The sequence below is a fragment of the Lampris incognitus genome, chromosome 13, assembly GCF_029633865.1.
Source record: "Lampris incognitus isolate fLamInc1 chromosome 13, fLamInc1.hap2, whole genome shotgun sequence".
In the NCBI taxonomy this organism is placed as follows: domain Eukaryota; kingdom Metazoa; phylum Chordata; class Actinopteri; order Lampriformes; family Lampridae; genus Lampris; species Lampris incognitus.
Window position 1 is genome coordinate 20,559,942 of NC_079223.1, and position 20,357 is coordinate 20,580,298.

Genomic DNA, 20,357 nt, shown 5'->3' on the forward strand with positions numbered 1-20,357 from the left:
CCTGAGATAAGAGAGTCCAATTCTCAAGGCCCCGGTGAGGCCTCGAGTTTGAGTTTGGAGGTGGTCCCAGAGACTGTTATCCCCCGGGGGAGAAGAAAACTTTCTCATGGGCCTCTGGGAGCTGTGTGGACCAGGGGGACTTAGACTCAATCTAGAGAACATCGGTACCTTTGGCCTAAATACTTAGCCATGATTACCAGTCATTTGGAGCCCAGGACACTTTCTTCTCTGGTTGTATAACTGCCCTGGTTTCAAAATAATGGAGTTCAGAGTAGGCCATGTGACATGGCCCGCCACTGTCCAGATATTAAAGATATTTCCCTTTTTTTTTCCCTGACATTTCTGTGTTATTGGCTGTTGTATGTAGTTGAGTGACAGCAGAGATGGGAGGGAGGGTCTAGAGCACATTTGCATGTGCCTCTTTCCACTTCGCATCAGAGCAACTTAATTACCACCTGGTGGGGATTGTGTGTGTGTGTGTGTGTGTGTGTGTGTGTGTGTGTGTGTGTGTGTGTGTGTGTGTGTGTATACGTGCGCACATGTCTGTCCGCAGCTAATCTTGCAAACTACTAGACCTTCCAAACTAAAAACCTTTTGTGCATAGTTACGACTGTATGATGAAGAACCTCTCATGAATGTGGTGATTAAAAACCTCCAAAGAATGTTTATTCTCGTTATCTCCGCTCGTTCTCTTCATTCACTCTCTAGTTCACTCGACCGATGCTGCTTTCTGTCGCTACCCGATCTGAGTCAACTGTGCACATGGGCACCTAACATCTACGGTTGAGTAGGATCGGGCAGCAATAGTGTCAAAACCAAAACATTATGTACTGGTGTAAGAGTCTTGAAAGTAAACGAGAAGTGGATCATATTTCGCAAGCCAGCAAATCACTCACTGCTAATCTCAGCCCAGGAAAACTGGAGGAACACTGCATGAACCAAAAATAATTCACCTTATTCACCTTGCCGCCATGAGAAAGTGCCATAGTCTCCAATGTTAAAACTCCGCAATCTTCTTCTTTCAGCTTTTCTCCTGTTTTTCAGGGGTCACCACAGCAGATTTTACAGTTTCCATCAGGACCCTGTGAGGGCACAGCACCGATGCTGGCAATTGTTAATGCGGGCCTTGACCGATCTGGTATGGTCTTGTCCTCCACATACTGATTTGGCAAAATTTTACATCAGCTGCCCTTCCTGAGACAACCACTAACCCTATGGACGGGTTAAAACTCCGCTATAAAAATACAATTTCAAGAGTAGAACTAATTACAGTCACAGCTGGAAATCACATCAGTAGCTACAATAAAACATTTCCCATGGCTGCGCTATGTTTTCTTACCATTGTTTTATGAATAAAAGTGAATCAGCAGAGCAGCCATTCACCTTCATTCATTTTCTTTCATGAAACCCGTGACGGTTAAACACATTTAAAGTCTTGTAATAAAGGCTTTGAAATTATGATAGCCTGATCTCCGTCATTTCATATTAGACTTGGTCGCTTTCGTGCGAGGGTCCGCCTAGGAGGCTGCACATCCACAGACTGACAGGCAAAACGTTTTCATTACGTAATTTTTTTCAGCTTGACCGCTGCACATTAAAAACTTTTTTCCCCCCTATATTTCCCATTCAATCGACTTGGGCACTGCACAAAAGTCTTATAATGGCAGGAAAAACTGGTTTTTCTGTCTGTATGTGCATGTATGGCGAAGAGGAGATACGTACACCTGGCGGAGAGCTGCACTCTAATGAGTGCACTCCTCTAGTTCTCCCTTTTCCTCGGGTTACCTCTCCTATATTCTGTTGTATTATTCATTATGTCAGTTTAGTTTCTCTCCTCATTTTTTCTGCTCTCATGGTATCAGGGGTTTGAAATAACTTTAGAGTACTTAAAAGCAGTGGCGAGCAGTGACCTTTGAAGCTGGGTATGCTACTTCGCCCCCTCCACCCCCACCTCAGGCACGCATGCATCAACGATTGCCCCCCCCGCCCGCTACAATACCCTCCCACCACTGTAAATGACACACTCGCACCCCTCACTCACACACACACACACACACACACACTGATCACAGACAGCAGTACCACATAATAAACAAACATGAGGCCACAGCGGACCAGAGCACAACTGGCGGCCTCGGCGGACCAGAATAAACCGCAGCAGCTATGTAACATGATACAAAAAAAAAATGCTCAAAAATACGCACAATGTATGTTTTTCGCATGTGGTAGCTTGAAAGTGAGGGACGAAATTCTTCATTGATTTTGTGATGCCAAGTTCGGGAGGTAGACGTCCTCCTGCAATAATAATCTTTTTCCCTTCAAAAGTCCTCCGAGAAAACGGGACAGCACGTAACGATTCTATAATATGCGAATTGTCGCTCATATTGACAAGTACTGAAATGTATGGCGGTGCGCTAACAGAGCAAGACAGACAAGCACCAACTTACAGTAACTAGCTCGCTAGATGGCGGTGTTGTGCATGTGTGGTTCCAGATAAGCTGGTTCACAGCCAGCTTTTCTGACCCCCAAACTCCCACGCTCAGAAGGTACTTTCATATACCACGAATACAACTGGGAACCACAGAGCGCATGCGCGAAGTGAGCTGAACGCTTGGCAGCTTTGCCGTGAGCAGGATAGATGTGGCAGACTGCGGTAATGCGAGTAGGAAAACCAGATCGCAGTTGCCATTTGAAAAGAAAACAATCGAAGAGATCGAGAAACAAACATTTAAATGACAGGTTTTAATGTAAATAATGCTCGTGTTACTTATTAAAAATAAATTTTCAATTCACTATATACTGTATGTGAATTATCTCGTCATTTTCAAATGCCTTGGGCATGCACCGCATTTAAAGCTTATTATGACCGCTCGCCAATGCTTAAAAGCAAAATTAGCCTCGGAACGTTGTGCTTTACAAATAGGCCCACACATGTACTCTTAAAACATCCTCTAACCTGTGATTAAAATCTCAATTTGTCCAACAAAATAAAAGGGAATGGGCGTCAGGGCAGCATAGCGGTCTATTCCGTTGCCTACCAACACGGGGACTGGTGGTTCGAATCCCCGTGATACCTCCAGCTTGGTCGGGCGTCCCTACAGACACAATTGGCAGCGCCTGCGGGTGGGAAGCTGGATGTGGGTATGTGTCCTGGTCGCTGCACTAGTGCCTCCTCTGATTGGTCGGGGCGCCTGTTCAGGGGGGAGGGGGAACTGGGGGGAATAGTGTGATCCTCTCATGCACTACGTCCCCCTGGCGAAACTCCTCACTGTCAGGTGAAAAGAAGCGGCTGGTGACTCCACATGTATTGGAGGAGGCATGTGGTGGTCTGCAGCCCTCCCCGGATCAGCAGAGGGGGTGGAGCAGTGACCGGGATGGCTCGGAAAATAGGGTAATTGGCCAAGTACGATTTGGGAGTAAAAGAGGGGGAGGGGGAATAAAAGAGAATGTTTCAACCGATACAGCTCCATTTCATACTCACTGACCAGAGGTATTAAATCTCATGTGGGATTTACACATCATGTTGATGAACTAAAGCTCATAAAATCAAAATCTGTACTGATTTTGCCCCCCGGTAGACTTTTTCTCTTGCTTTCTTTCTTAACTCTTTTTGACGGGGCCCAGAATTATCAAAACATACCAGTATTTTTGTCAGGCAGGGGTATACCACAAACAGATACGTGACTCTCGTTTGTTTATTCTACCAGGGCAGCAAGACAAGGTAAGACCTGCATTTATAGTCAATGTTTGGAGCCCTGCTGAAGGTCAAGATGGTCTAAAGTTTGCCACAAGGTTGTCTTCGTGGAACGATGGCACAGTAAACAATATAGACCTCACACTTGCATGCAATGCACCCCAATGAGACCTTTCCTCATCTTGAAACCCCCCCCCCCCCAGCAGCTCCTTAGTCAATCTGCCAAGGGACATATTTAAAAGTTAAAGTAAAGCGTTGACTTCAAGTAAAGTCTGGATGAGTAATGTTAAATATATTCAACTCAATGGTAATACTGAATATTGAGAGAAAAGGGAAAGGTACTTGAGTGGCCAGCCTAAAGAAATGCAATTTTTTGTTACTTAGCAGTAAATTGTATTTTCCTTCATATTTCCTGGCAGTAATTTTTCACTGGCTAACATTGGTTTCTAAGTGAAATCTCTTTTTCAAAAATAATGAAAATGTCTATTTCATCAGATTTTTTTTTTGAACAGCTCTCCGCAGGGAGATGATGCCTGCAGAACCTGCAAAGCACTACGGGTTCAAACCTCCATACATTAGAATATAAACAAGGGAACGACTCTGGTTAACACTGTCAACATTTACAACTTAAAACGTATTTTGAAGATAAACTTGTCATTTAAGTTGACTTGAAAATATGACCACTTCCTGACCCAAATCATGTTTGGTCTTAACCTGAGCTGCATCTTAGGGGTCTAAATAAAATGAATGAAGCTGACTACATCCCAACACTTCTTATACTTTTAACTTTGTAAGTAATGAAGCCAATAACAGAATTTTTCTACAATATTTGTCAAACTTAGCCAGACTCAAGCCTTTTCAGTGTAAAAAACAGTAAATTTCCAGCTCTATTTAGTGACACAGTGGCATTAACCAGAGTACTAATATGAGCACTGAGTCCCTCTATGAGAGAAGTTATATAACAGTCTGCCTACTGCTGATCACATGTATGCACCTGATTTCATATGTATGAGTGTATATTGATGTGTGTGCGTGTATGTTTGTCCATGTCTGCACATGGCGCCAGGGCGGGCCAGTGTTATGGCTAGGAGGGTAACACCAGCGCCAGCCAAGCGTTGGGCAGAGCTCTTCTCTTTCCTCCCAAATCTGTCTCTCCATCGCGAAGCAATCAGACCAACATGTGCCGATAACACTATCTCTTGTTTCATCTTCCCTCTTTACTTGACCCTTAATCTCTCCCTCCTCTTTTCTGCCTCTACCCTCTGTGGCCCCTCTCTCTCGCTCTCGCTCTCTCTCACCCTCCATTCCTACCCAGATGTCCTCTGTTCCTTCTTTCTGTCATCTTTCCCTCCATCCCATATGCCCCCATACACCACGAGGGAGCATCTGATAACTGGCATGAATTTCCTTAAAAATGACTGTTTTATTGTTATTGTGTCAGAAAGATACCCATTTGCTGCCCCTGCGGTTTCAGCTAAGTCTTACTGTGGTGGTCAAGGAGATAACACACAATAAAACAAAAACAAAAACAAATAACACAAAACAGAAGAAATAAAATAACAGAAGAAGGATTTGGAGAATACACTTTTCTCCGTATAATTCTGAAATGATCGCTCACCTGCCCTCCCTTTTGGCTTTTTCATTTGAATGCAACTGTTTGTCTTACAATACTTGAAAATATTCCTTATTTCCAGATGGCTTTTACAGCTGATGACAAGATTAGTTCAGGATAATGGTTTTTGAAAGAAAATAGTAGATCAAGGGTTTATATATATATCAATTAAACTGCTGAAAATGCCAGAAATACATCAAAAACAACCCTGCAGCCAGGCCTTCACTTTGGAAATCTACCTCTGGCACTGAAGGCGAAATCCTGCCAGAGTTATCTTAACAGCGTCTCTCTATCCCGGTAACCCTGTCATCTTCCTAATGTTTCAACAAAGAAAAAGTGGTAAGGTGTGTGTGTGGGTGTGTGTGTGTGTGTGTGTGTGTGTGTGTATGTGTACTGCCCACTATCTAACAACAAAGGAATGTACAAACTGTTTCACAGCTGTAGCAAAGCAAAAAAAAAAAAAGAAGAAAAAAGATCAGTGTTGACTGCTATTGTTGCTACCGTGCTATCTCTGAGCTGGCTGGGAGAAACAGACCAAGTGGAATTCCAGCACAATAGATCTGGTCCTTTGTCAGGCTTCCGCAAACACTAATTTTAAATAAAAGTACAGGAAGGAGGACAAGTTTACTGTAAAGAGGCCAACTAATACCTTCCTACGCATTTCTCTTCCCCCCCCCCCCCACACACACACGTCAAGAGTCATCCGTGTTACGTCAAACAACAGTCTACTGACTAGAACTTCTCTGTCCCATTTCTGCATTGGGCATCTTCTACCATTATTTCCTTGTATGTAAAATAGTCAGAAAACTCTAAACTGCATCTGCTGATTGTCTGTATCAGTTGTGTGATTTGTCTATGTGCACAACTACATGCCTGACACATACTTACGCATGTATCTCTGGTGGTATTTTGCAGCCAGCCAGCTATAAGACTGAACAATAAATTGTTTCAGAATCGACACTGCAATCAATAGACATATGTGCAATACTCCCATTGCAAGGGGTGAAATGTAAATCAAATTGAGCCCAATGTTAATACATTGGGCTAAAACTCTTATTGCTTAAAAGAAAATGAAATCTAGCAAGGTCCACTTTTTTATTCTTGAAGAAAAATATTCTAGCATGAATCATCCAGTTTGGTTTGATTTAGTGACTTCTTGGGACAACTGCCTTATTCCCTCCTCTAAAATCAACCTAATCATTGCAAGAGTGATACATCTTTTGCAAATAAACCTAATTAAATTATATAACCCCTTTTTTATTCTTTTAAAATTGCAATATATGTCAAAAAAAATTACAATGTTGATTTTCTTGAAAAAACATTCAGCTCCAATGTGCTCCTTTCTTTGTGTGACCGAGTGTACTGTACATGTCACGTTAACTTGGAGTCCGCGGTGGCGTAGCGGTCTAAGCATCGGCTTGGTGTCGATGCAGTTGCCCACTGGGGACTGGGGTTCGCGCCCCGGTCTCGTCAGATCCGACTATGGCCGGACTCGATGAAGCAGCGATCATTGGCAACGCTGTCTTCGGGAGGGGGGCGGAGTCGGCTTGTGTTCGTCACGTGAATGCGTCTCTGTGTGTGTCGGAAAAAAACAGTGGTTCGGCTTGGATTCGCCTTGTCACGAAAGTGGGGAGGCGCTTTCCTTCGAGACTGCCGACCGGAGAGATGCAGTTGGCGAACGCATGCAATACGAGGGCGGTTGTTTGAATTAAAATAGGGATCAATTGGCCACTAAATTGGGAGAAAAAAAGGGAAAAATCAGAAATAAAATTAGAAAAAAAAACAAACTTGTGTATGGGTGTTGGTGTGTGTGTTTATACCTGCGGCAACCAGCTTGCGTGTGCGTAGAAAGCTGATGGTCAGTCTCATGATAGATGCCTTGTCTAGGTGGGAGCTTACACTGTGCGGCAGTGGCAGCTGGTGCGCCAGCTCATAGAAAACCTCCGTCTCCTTACTGCGCCTGCAGCGAGCCGCATCCCGGGACTTCTCCTTACGTCGCTCTGAGCTGCTCCTATGGAGGAGGCACAAGAAGGGGTAGGACTGGTTAGAAGTTGTGGATCATTTGCACATCTGTTTAGATGCTGGTTAGATGGGATACTGTATCATGGATGCGGTTCTCAGCATGTATTAGAGGCTTGTATGGACAGATAGATGCACAGGTACACCTACAAAACACATACACGCCTGCACACATAACACACACACACAAAGACACATACACACAAGCAACAGCCAAGCAAACAGGGATATCACGATCAAGATTTTTTTTCTTATTCTATGCAAGTCATTTAATATTGAATACCTGCAGATATTGATTTTCAATCCATATTTTCTTGCTTAATATAGCTAGACAGCATCCTTCAACTACATCAACGTTAGTAAAACCAATTCAATTTAAGTAAAATGTACTTAACAATTTTATAGCTCTGCATATGGAGAAATATGGCCTCACATCTGTATGTTAACGGTTTTTGCTATTTCTTTAAATTGATCATGGAAAACAGCATTAAATACATTAGCTATTACAAACATAAAAACACTGACCAAAAAGAGAGTACATTTCAAAGACATTTTCAACTCATAGTATTACTTCACATGATTTCTTTTTAAAAATGCCTCATCGTATTAGTCGTGCTGAAGTTAGCCTCAGTACGATCGCTTCACCAATCACTGGCATTGCCGCCATTATGTGGCTGTTGGGCTGCTTTCGTTTCTCAATGTTTTTCAGCCACTCGCCGTTGTTGACTTTTTAAAATCACGTAACTCACTGCTCCAAGTTGTTGGATGTCAGTTTACAACGCCGAGACGGGGCACAAGGGGCTAAAGTAAAATAAAGGATCTGAATTTGATCAGGTTTAATATACCCGACACCAATCTTGACCGTGATCGGCTCTGATACTGATCTCTCGGATCAGATTTGAGAAATCCCTGGAAGAAAAACAAGAGTGTCCAAAGAATATAAATGCTGTTCCAAAAGGCTTCATACTTCTGATGAACATTAGGTACAGGAAGGTAGTTTGACTTTTGAAGATGATATCCTGAATATCATCATTTTTGTTTAACTTACTGACATGTATGGACATCGTGGTAACTGCAATGGTGGTTGACCTATCGTGGTTCAATAGACCTATTTAAAATTAAATGGCGACGCCATCTGTGTTCTTTTCCGGGTTGTTCAAATGGTAACGCCCACTTAATTTAGCCGTTGGCAAAAAGCAAGAAGCCCCCCCTCCCGCCTTGTTTTTTTTTCCGACCCGCATTCCGGGAACTCTGCCTCTGATTGGCTAGTACTCGTTGCCTCCGTTGAGGTTGGTTAAGGTTAGGGTTAGCGATACGGTTAGCCAATCAGAGATAGAGTAGGGGCGGGTCTTCCCGGAATCCAGGTGGGGAAAATAATAACGCCCCCCCCCCCACACACACACAGTTCGCTGGAAAGTGACTAAAGCGTCAAAGGAAAGTGTAGAAAAACAATACGCCCCGGTCACATGTCAATTTTTCTTTTTTTTTTTTAGAAGGGCTTGAGAAAATAGCATTTTGATGCTAAAACATACGTACTACGACCAAAATTTGGATTTTTCGGATTTGAATGCACAGCGAACACTACTGCAGGGCTCTCAAGTCTCACGCATTGGGCGTGAGACACACGCATTTCAACTCGTTCACACGCTCACACGCCACACCTTGTATTTCTCACGCAGAGAACCAGGGTAACGCCCACCAAGTTGCGCCGCTGTTTTTTATAAAAGTGGAACAGGTAGGAATCAAGTGGATTCCCCATAGCGTTGAGAAGGGCCTGCCACGCACCAGCCAATCAAATTAAAGAATATAGCTGCCGAACAGCCAATCAAATAATAGCATTGCTGTATCCGGGTAAGATTTAGATATTCCCGCTACAACAACTTGACAGAAGAGGACAGCTATCTACTAACTTAGTCACAAATCCGAAGTAGGACGACAACGACATGGGAGAAGACCATATCCTATGTGTACAGTAAGTTATCTCATCATTTGATTTCCGTTGCTGGGGAATATTGTCTCTTTTTACTCTCTATGAATATTGTGTCCAGGCAGTTGGTTTAACCAGTGTGTGAACTAGCCTAGCTAGTTTAGGACCAAACGGCCTCTTTTCCCCGGACATGTCCTGGGGGGGGGGGGGCGTGTTATAAATCCATGAAAATGTCCGGTTTTCTGTGGTAGGTTTGCGTGTTGCTGAACTGTTATATATTATATTTTTACCGATCTCAAGCAAGCCAGCTGCTTTATCAGCGATGTTAATGGCAAGACACTGCTACATGTTGCCTAGCAACAGGTGCAGAGGAGTCTGTGAGGTGGAGAATCTGCAGGGGTCAGTATTTAAAGTTTAAACATTTCAAACGTCACAGAATTTAAAACGACTTCCCCTGAAACTAAACTAAGATATTGATATTATATTAATTTCTGGCGTTAGGTGATGTTAGCTAATTTGCGATTGTTGCTCAGACATGTTGATAATTAAACAACTTTAATGTTGGTGAAAATTCCTCTCAAAGCAAATGAAGACATCTGATCCTTTTTAAAGAAGAACCAAAGTGTCAGTAACTGTTTACACATGATTAACTGAGAATGTTCTGTAATTAATCCAAATATTAATCTTTGAAATTAGTGTGAGAATTATTTACTATTTAATGCCAACCCTTCCTTTTCCATTAGTGGCTCAAGAGCAGAGTTATTATAGTATATGTGACATCAATGTACTGCTACTTGTATTGTAGTAAGACACGAGTATTATTTATAAGCTAAACTAGTCACAGCTTGTCCAACTGATTTGTTTGACTATCAGGCATCATTTTATTCTGAAAATCCTGTCGGCAGCAGCCTGAGCAGCACAGAGACACACAGACAGGTGAGCTGCAGCCTCTCAGGTGAGCTCTGATGTCATAGTGAAAGATCTGAGATCTTAGTTCAGGAGTTGAATGAAAGAAAAATAATACAAAGTTTTTGAGATAGTGTGAGCATCACTGTGGGTCTGTGTCATGAAATACACAAACTGAAAGCCAGAATCTCAGGTGAGGTTAGAAAAGCTCACAGCAGCTGTTACAGAGCAGCACATCACCTACAGGTTTCTATATATTTATGTTATTATAACATTTCATGTGACAGAAGTTATGTTATTTTTAAATATTAAGTGTGGTCTCAGATTTAAGTATTCTATCGAAATAAAATGTAAAAATCAGAGAAAAAGCCATGATAATAATTTAATATGCAGGTCAGCACATGCATATTCATTAGTGAACATGTTGCAAGTGAGGCTCTTTATGTGCCTGGAAGAGAAAAGAGACAGAGAGCAGTTAAGTTAAAACCAAACCTACACCCACAGGACCATTAAGCATGTACTTAAATAATATAAATAATAATCTTCTATCCATACAGAGGAGGCCTACTTTAAATATATTCAAATTATAAGGTATCTTTGAGTAAACTCCGAGTATCATTTAAGTATCTCGAGGCTGGAGGCAAAGTATCCTCTTTTTTGGAACGCCAAATATGGTCACCCTACGCTAGCTAGTTGAATCCCTGCAAATTTCAGCAGCTATACTGACACTTGTTTTTTAGTCTTAGTTCAGGACCCATTATTCATAAAGCTTTTCTCTTAGACCACCACTAAGAGTACTTATAAATTGCACTAAAAGTTTTGTTTTTTCTTAAGAGTAATTCATAAAGCATTTGAGACTTCTAGGAGGACTTTACCAACTTAAGATGAGATAAAAGTTATGCTTTGTTTGACAGCTATTTTATGTGTCATTTATCAGATCAGACCCCCGTCCCCACCCCAACCAAACCCCCACCACCGCCGCCACCAAAATCTCACTCTGAACTCAGTTCAAAACTTGAGAGCCCTGCTACTGGGAAGCCACAGAATGACATAAAAAAAAAACCTCAAAAACACATAACAAACGAACCCCCCCTTTAAACAGGTTGGCCATTGCTGTTGTTTCAGCACCGTCTCTACCTCTGAACAAAAATTGGACTTGTGCTATCGCCAAGTTTGGTCAACCACATGCTTGTTAGCCATGACACCTCCACCTGTTTTCACTTGCTGCTACCTGTTTTTGTTCTTCTGCATTCGGTTGCTCTGGTGAAAACACACAACACTATGTGGGCATGTCTTCTTTCCTTTTTTAACCTCTGGAAACTCTGCAATTACACAAGTAAAATGATTTGGATATTTGTGGATTAGCTGTTGTCTTAAATATGCCAGTGACAGAATGAATCACATAAATTCTGTTAGCATCTCAAGATTGTAACTAAAGTCTCAAGACCCCCCTCCAAATTTTTTATTTTTATATATATATATAAAACATATAAATTCCTGGGCTAGCTATCTATCAACTTTGTTGTTTCTCAAACTTCTAACACTAATTAGTAAAATGGCAGCGTTATTAGAAAAACGGTCATCTTTGCACATAGACTCGACACTAGGCCAAGGCACAGTGCTGCGTCTTTGTGCTAAAATAGATTTGACAGATTTGTTATGAAACAAAAAAATTATTTATATACCTTCAAACTGGATTTGAATGTAAAAACTAAAAATTAGCCCAAAGCAGAGCAGTCCAATATAGTATCTTTCACACCGAGCATCAATTTAATTAAGGTTTATCTCTCATGCGCCTTCACTTTCCCAATGTCTGTCTGTTCAGGGATGAGGATATTACTGTTTAAAATGGGGAAGTCCGAGCAATTATCATAATCCATTCCTCTTGATTTTGATGGTTGGCATTTTGTCACTGAGTGTCAAACATGATGTCTAAACTGTAGAGAGAAAGGTGGTGAGCAAATGATTTAAATGTTGGAGTAAAGGGGGGGAAAAACAACTGACAAAAAAAAAAGAAGAGACAAACATGCAAACATCTTCTAAAGATGTATCCATGTGAGCCACCACTTCCTGTGCTTCCTGTCTGAGAAGTTTCCGTCTCTAAAACCAGATTAGCTACCCGTTTCACTGTAATGGAGTCCTTTCGCACGCACGCACGCACGCACACACACACGCACACACACATGCATTTGTGCTCAAATTGCTGAGAGCTTTAGTATTGATATATGGGGAGAAAGTGCCTTTAGGAACTCATCATAATTTGAGGGGGAGAAAGTGTAAAAAAGAGAGCGGGTCAGTTATTGAGGAGAAAATGATCCCACAATGCTCAATATGAGGGCAGTATGGCTAGAATGAGCAAATTGAAGCAGTTGGCCTTTGTCCTCTGGTTGTTAACACACCAAATATGACTTTTTAACACACAGGTGGGCTCACAAAGCACTTACCTAACATGACCCTACCCCCCCTTCCTTCAACCCTTCCTTCTGATCCCTTATTAATTCCCTATATTATTCCTAGTGGTAAGGATACCACTGATACCACTTTATAGAAACTTTCAAGATTTTCCTTCCCCTAAGTGAGGTCTCCAGATCCATGAATAGAAAAAAAAATCCACAAATGATGTCTTAATAGATTAATTTTCTCCCTTAACTCCTACAGAATAGGACTGTTAGCCAGGAAACACTGCCACTGCTGTTTGAAATATAAAATCAAGGCGGGTTAATAAGAACGTTAGTCTGGCATTAGTGTATTTCTGATTATCATTCTTAGTCAGGAGACTTAACATTGACGTGTTTTGACTGTTTTCAGCACCGCTGATATTTTCCTGTGATTGTGCAAACTGTTCATCAGCTTTAACTGAGCAAGGGTTATTGAGCAACAGTTGTTTTAGACAATGTAAGTGAGGAGTTGGCTTCTGAAGCACATGTTTGAGGTACTGATGATGGTGTTTAAAGTGCAAAAGGCATACGAGACTGACATGAGTGAAAAGGCAGGGGGGGCCACCGTAAGATAGAAAATGTTCATCTTGTCATGATGGAATATTGCCCCCTTGAGTCACTGGGCATCTTGCCCATACAATATAGAAAGAGTCAAAAACCCTTCCCACCAGACAGACAGGTGACAAATATAGTTGATTACAACTTGCGGTTTCAAAAAGTAATTTACATGGGTAAATATTTATAAAAAAAGATGTACCAAAATGTTACAGAGGTCAGCATGTGCAGATTTAGGTCCTATGATCTGTACGAAGGATATTTACATTGGTAAGCAAGGAAACACAATCCAGTCACTACACAGGTAATTATGGCTTCATGGGCACATATTCCAAACAAATTTAGTGAAACAATGCCAGTTAGCTACAAGTACAACTGGGACAATTTGTGAAAATTACTGATTAGGAGCAGTCAGAGACGTGACCTGCATACACAGTCAGCAGTCCAGGCATGGCTTGGGATGAGATTATTTTCTTAAATTACAACCTTTTTTTCTTTTCTTTTTTTGCAAAACTGTCTGTGGGTTTGACAAAATCCTACGATGCAAGTGATCGCATTACAAAAATATTTTACAATTCTTGTTGTCCCGCAACCCTTAGTAGGATAAGTGGTTTGGATAATGGATGGATGGATGGAATTTTTGTCGTCGTTGCTTTGCCCTAACTCTTACCAAGGACCTTTGGGCTAACTTAAGTCCCATTTTTCTGTCACCAGAGGTTAAGGATGTGCGAATGACGACATCTAGCTTCAAGACACAATAAAGACTCTGTAGAGCCTTCACGAGTCCCGTAAGGACAATCAAAGGACACTCAAGTTGGTGAAAAATGAGGATGTAGCATCTGGTTTATGGTTGTAGGCCATCGTGTAGTCCTACAACATATAAACACGACGTGGTGAAAGCTATGTTCTAGAAGGGTCACTGTAAGAAGTTACGCAGGAAACAGAAAATGGTAAACAAAGACTAAAAAGGTATGAGACATCCACTGTGTGATAAGACAGGGTGAACAGAACTCAGTGTGGTGAGGATCAATAAAACAGCATATCAACGTGTACTACTCAGTGAGCTGGCATTATGCCACCATGTGCACAGGCCATGTGCTTCATTTAGAAATCTAGCTCTGAGACATCTCATTGGGAGGCGACCGACCAAATCCAGCCAATCAATTCACACGGTCACGGTATGAAGGCAGTGACTGGGGGGGGGGGGGGGGGTTCTGTGTTCAAGGCCTTTAAAAGCCACAGATGTGGAAAGAGAATTACAAGCCAGAACAAATAAGGCATTTTGAAATACTGCAAATCACACAAAGCAAACTAAAGAAAGTACCCTCATGATCCCTTCAGTCTACTATTCAACACCATTACTCTGTCAATGAGCTAATTGTTACTTGTTAAAGGATAATTTCTTTTCTTTTTTTTTTTACAACCCGGGTCTTGGATTCATAATTTTTTTTGCCATCGTGCATATTGATGAGGATGTCCTTGTACTCACTGACTTCACTGAAGAGATTTTGGACACAGGAGCGCCACTGCACACAGCTGGATAACAGCATCCTATAGGGTCTTACAGGGCTATGGAACATGAGCATCAGGCACGTTTCAACAAACCCAGTTCAGCCCAATTACCTAAACCACATATTTGGAAGTGAAAATGAAACAGCAAATCAAAAAGGTATTGCACACCTGAATTATCTAATACTACACCCTTTTTACACCAAAAAGCTACGTTTAACCTGTGTTTCCCATGATGGGGCAGTCCAGTGGGGGGGACCCGTTTACTGCAAACCCGATGACTTGTGCTATCCCCATATCAAGCCGCTTACACAAGGTGTGGGAATGTGATGCTGGCCAGGCATCGCATCATGTCATTGTCTACTTTGTGGTCTCGTTGACATAGACCACAAAGGATGCGAACTTGGTTCACGGCCAGTTCAACATGGGGCTGATCACGGTGGACAATTTCTCTGACAGGATTGCATTACTTCGCCTCATTGTAAGCCTAAGCTTATCTCAAATGCTGCAGTTTTGCAAGAGATGGGTCAGACGTCGTCGGCAGTTTGTACAGAAGGGAGCATTTCTATTGTTTTCCACTGCATCTGTTGTGAGTCTCTGTCACATCAGTGCGAGCTGTAGGTCGGCAACATCAGCCAGTTAATCGCTCAACCCACGTCGGGCCTTTTTAACCGAAATGACCTGCATTACACACGTGGGTCCGACAATGAGCCTGAGGTAGGTTGTCCTCATGGGTTGCTGGACACAGGTGAAACTCTTTGTGTGTGGGTGTGTGTGTGTGTGTGTGTGTGAGGGGATTCCCCCCAATTGTACCCGTCCAAATGCCCCACTCTTCCGAGCTGTTCCACATGCCTGTTCCGATACATGTGGAGTCGCCAGCTGTTTCTTTTCGCCTGACAGTGAGGAGTTTCGCCAGGGGGACGCAGCGCGTGGGAGGATCACGCTATACCCCCCAGTCCCCCCACCCCACCCCCGAGCAGGTGCCCCGACTGACCAGAGGTGCTAGTGCAGCGACCAGGACACATACCCACATCCGGCTTCCCACCCGCAGACACGGCCAATTGTGTCCGTAGGGACGCCCGACCACGGGTGAAACTCTTGACCCGTGTTGGATGCGAGTTGAGTGTCGGTGTAAAAGCGGTATTAGAGACCCAATTCATTACTCTGATCTAGACAAACAACTTTGCATTGACAAGAAGAGAGGCCTATGTAGTAATCTGAATTTTAGCAAAGACAATATATCAGCCTGCATTTGTGTATGTGTACATGTGTGTGCACATCTGGAGGGTGGACTGGTGCGTCTCAACCCACTTGAAATCAACCCAAGATAGTTTTTTTTTTATTCACTCCATCCAACAATAGACACCCGACGATGTCATCATTAACAAAAACTGCATTTACAAACACAAATGTGTGCACAAGAAATTGACACTGGTTTGGTTACTTCAAAAAGCAATTAGACTGAAGCAATTTCAAAATGAATCTTTTCTACTTTTTTTTTTTGTCAACGATTTTTCAAACCATCCTGTTACGAAAGCAGGTCTCAAAATCATACGATTGACTTAAAAAAGCAGCGGTGGCTACAATGACCCTCTGTTCAAATTATGAAACACAGTACTCATGACTTAGCTTCCAGATGTGCCCCTAGGCATCATGACAGAGATACACACCATATCAAACACACTCGCATGCACACACACACACACACACACACACACACACACACACACACACACACACACGTTTGCATACGCATACACGACCATTCAAAGAAGCTATCAGGAAATAAACAAACCAAGATAGCTGAAAAACATCTTATCAACCACATCCCCCTTCACCCCACCTTCCTGACCATCTCCCTCTGAGGCTTAAACTCATTAACCCCAATCATTTGACGCAATCAGTCACTAAAACCCTCATTACTGATGTGGGGCTCGAAGACTGGGAACCAGACCGTTATTGTCCAAAGATGGATTGACAGCTTGGACTCAATTAGGTAAACTGGACAAGATGCTGTCTACTAGCCCCTTGATACAGTAGCACTTTGTGTGTGTGTGTGTGTGTGTGTGTGTGTGTGTGTGTGGTGCCACTCTTTGATTGTCTCTGTCCATTGTTATGCTCTGGTCCCATTGGACTCTGTCAGGATATGAAACAATGGGAGTCACAGTACTTCGCAAGGGCACTAAGCCTTCTGATGTACTCAACGACCCCCTCAACCCCCCCCATTGCGCGTGCACACACACATGCTCGCACACATACACACACACATGCTCGCACACACACACACACACACACACACACACACACACACACACAAACGTGTACACAGAGGACAGAGGAACTTATACACGCCATAAATACTTGTGTACAGACACAGATACGTCCACAAGGACAAGTAAATTCATGATACACATGCATCCACAGGCAACTACACACACACACACACACACACACACATACAGATAAGCACAGAACCACACACACACACATACACACAAACAAACACACACAAGCAAACACAAGCAAACACACAACAGTACAGAACAGAGTCCAAGTGATCAAGCCATGTATGGAAAATAACTGTCCGGTCAGCAATCCCAGCAGCCTTTATCCAGCTACTGTTCCGCTCAGTCACTCAGCTCATTTCAATAAGACTTGGCTGTCTGGCGTCTATTCAGAGACTTAAAACAACACATTAACGGTTTTGTGTGTGACAGAATTTATTCATTGAAGAAGAAAAGATTATACATTGGAAAGAGTAAAGCGAAATGGCTGCTTTTAGGGCACACTGCCCTAAAAGCAAGACCCTGTCTTGGAGACAGGGTCTGATTTTTAGGGTCAAAGGTGTTGTTCAAGCGTTTGAACATACTGGCTGCTTGCCAAAGGGCGGTATAGGGAGGCAAGAGAATTTAAAAAAAGTCCCTTACTAGCGATGATAAAGTGACAAAGTTATCATCACTTTTCCTAAAGGAATTTGCACCTCTCATTACAACAGGGAGGAAGAGACAGGAACCAATGAGGAACCAAGACATGAATTTGATTTCCCCTAATTTACGCATAGCAACACACAACTGAAATCAAAACATAGTACCCCGGCGGCACACGTCTCAGTTTGCAGCTGACATGGAGGTATAGGCTATATTTACTGACATCATGTTAAGAAGGATGGCGGTCTCAACACATTCTCTGAGATTACTCACCATGACCAAAGAGGAAAATCTCCCTCCGTCTCCAGAAGAAGAACCTGGACCTTGAAGAACTAAATACAACATCAAATGGTAGATTAGCTCTTATTGGCTCCCTATGGTTACACACAGGGTGTAACCACTGGAGTTGGTAAGGGTGCTACGTTTACAGTGGCCCAGCTGATGTCCGGGACAAAAACCAGTTAGGCTGGAGGACCTCATTCCCCGAAGCTTTTGTGATCTGCCTTTGACTTTGAGTGATGGAGACAACCAGGAGAATACCAGTGTTCCCACTCTATATAGGAAATCATTTTTTCAGGATTTTTCAATGACTTTTTCCAGGACTGTTGCATGGATATACATATTATTCAGTGTTAACTATCCATGGGAGCCTCAACAGTCTCTAAATGGACTGTGTAACTTTTAGTTGGTCGCTGAACATATCCCCCCACCACCACCACCACCAAACTTCAAGATCTGATGTGCAATCTCAACCGCTCAAAATATGACTAAAAATACGCGGCCTCTATCACCCGACACTTCTTCTTTGACTTGGAAAAGCCTGAATTACAACAGTTACTGTCGCCCTTTTGTGTAAAGTACTATTTTTTTGGGGGGGGGGGATAAAAATAAAAACTTATGAGCCTCAGTGTTTTTGCTTTCTGTCATTCTTTCATGACCAGAAAATTAGATACACTTTGCTTCAAAAACGACACAATAAAAATGAAAGGAAAATGTGAAAAAATTTCACCGCTCCAAATGAACTAAGTATGAAAAAAAATGTCGCAGAATGACTTCATCGTTCCTCCTTTAAGGCTCTCATCCTTTAAATACGGGATAATCCATGACGAGGCCGCCTCCTATTGAAAAGTAACGACCGAAGCCTCCGATTACTGTTCAATAATACACCATCCCAGAGTGGATTACTGTACGAAAGAGGTCAATAAATTGACAGAAAATAACCAGTTAAAATTATTTTGACCGGACTTCTTTCTTTATATTTCGCAGCTTGCTAACTTTAGCCTACCAAGGCTTCGGGAAGAGCATTAATTTGGAACGGAAAACAAACGGTGATGAGGTCGCATTCACCAGTCTGCGGTTCAGAAGTAACCGACCGCACAACGCTTTTAAGTGACCAATCACACCCGAGTATTCAACATACCAGTGTGCTAAATGAGGGCTAGTCCGCGACAATGTGTGTGTGGTAAAAGATTTTAACGCATGATACTACGGATGCAAAGAACCACCTGCCGTGAAGCGGAGGGTTTATCGCACATCCTACAGCCAATCAGAAACGAGTATTCTCCGCGACAACGGTATAACGGGTGTTACACGTGGGAACATTTAATTTCACCAATTTGACAGAGGGCTGTGACTAATTCTTGGTGATATAATAGTATTACTATGCAAAAATATAAACTTCAATCTCTTATTGGTATATATATCACTATACCTGCTTATACATGCAAATGTGTTTATGAAACAAACTGAGGCTCATCACATTGAACTGTTTGGAAATGTTAAGTATAACAAAACCAAAACCAGTTTTCAAATAATACTTACTAAAATATTTTGAGACCTTGTTTTGTAAGAAATTTTAAGCAACCGATTCTTACTATCATTAGATGACAAAGCTGTGCATGAAGATATGACAATAGCTGGATTTCACCCTGGCACAATACCAATGAAAGCCAATGCCATGTTTAATGGTGAGTTCAGATTCCCAAACAGAGAAAACGGCGTCTAGATCAAGGGAGGGAGGTAGGGCAGGACTGACAACAAAGGGGTAGAGATAGAAAGCAAAGAGATAATGGACAAGATGCTTTGTATTCGTAAAACATTAATATCTACCCACAGTCAGAACGACTGAAATGTTTTCTTCACACACAGACACACCGATAGATAGATAGATAGATAGATAGATAGATAGATAGATAGATAGATAGATAGATAGATAGATAGATAGATAGATAGATAGATAGATAGATAGAAATTATAAACACACACACAGTCACACAGCAGACCAACACAGGCCAATTCACTGAATTTCAGCTGCAGCTAGAGTAGCGATCAAAAGATAACGCCCATTAGACAAAGGTCTCTCTCTCTCTCACACACACACGCACGCAAATACGCACACACACACACACACGCACACACACACACACACACACACACACACACACACACACACACACACACACACATATTTACTTTAAATAGGCAGTGTGCACCTCATGTCATCCTTGCACGGTGTTGGCAGAAATTCTCCTCCTGGATTCACTCCATATACTTGAGCAACAGATTCAAAAGTGAAGGCACGAAACCAGGCCAGGGGTAAAACCTGACACAGGTTTCTGTCATGCGAATTTAACCCTCAACACCTGCCTAGCACACACCCAAACACAGACCACACTAACACATTCACTTGCGATGAGATCAGAACTAAACAGTAAAAACATGAATCCAGTGGAGCTGCAACTATTGATTATTTTGGCAGTTGTGCATTATG

The 20,357-nt window shown here is 42.3% G+C and overlaps 1 protein-coding gene across 2 annotated transcripts in view; it reads right to left on the bottom strand.

Moving 5' to 3' along the window:
* epas1b (endothelial PAS domain protein 1b) overlaps positions 1–20,357 on the bottom strand; it is a 75,164-nt gene that overhangs the window by 35,319 nt on the left and 19,488 nt on the right. For both annotated transcript variants that reach the window (XM_056291798.1, XM_056291797.1), the window contains exon 2: positions 7,127–7,317. In XM_056291798.1, coding sequence (XP_056147773.1) covers positions 7,127–7,317 — 191 coding nt within the window. The remainder of the gene's footprint in view (positions 1–7,126; positions 7,318–20,357) is intronic.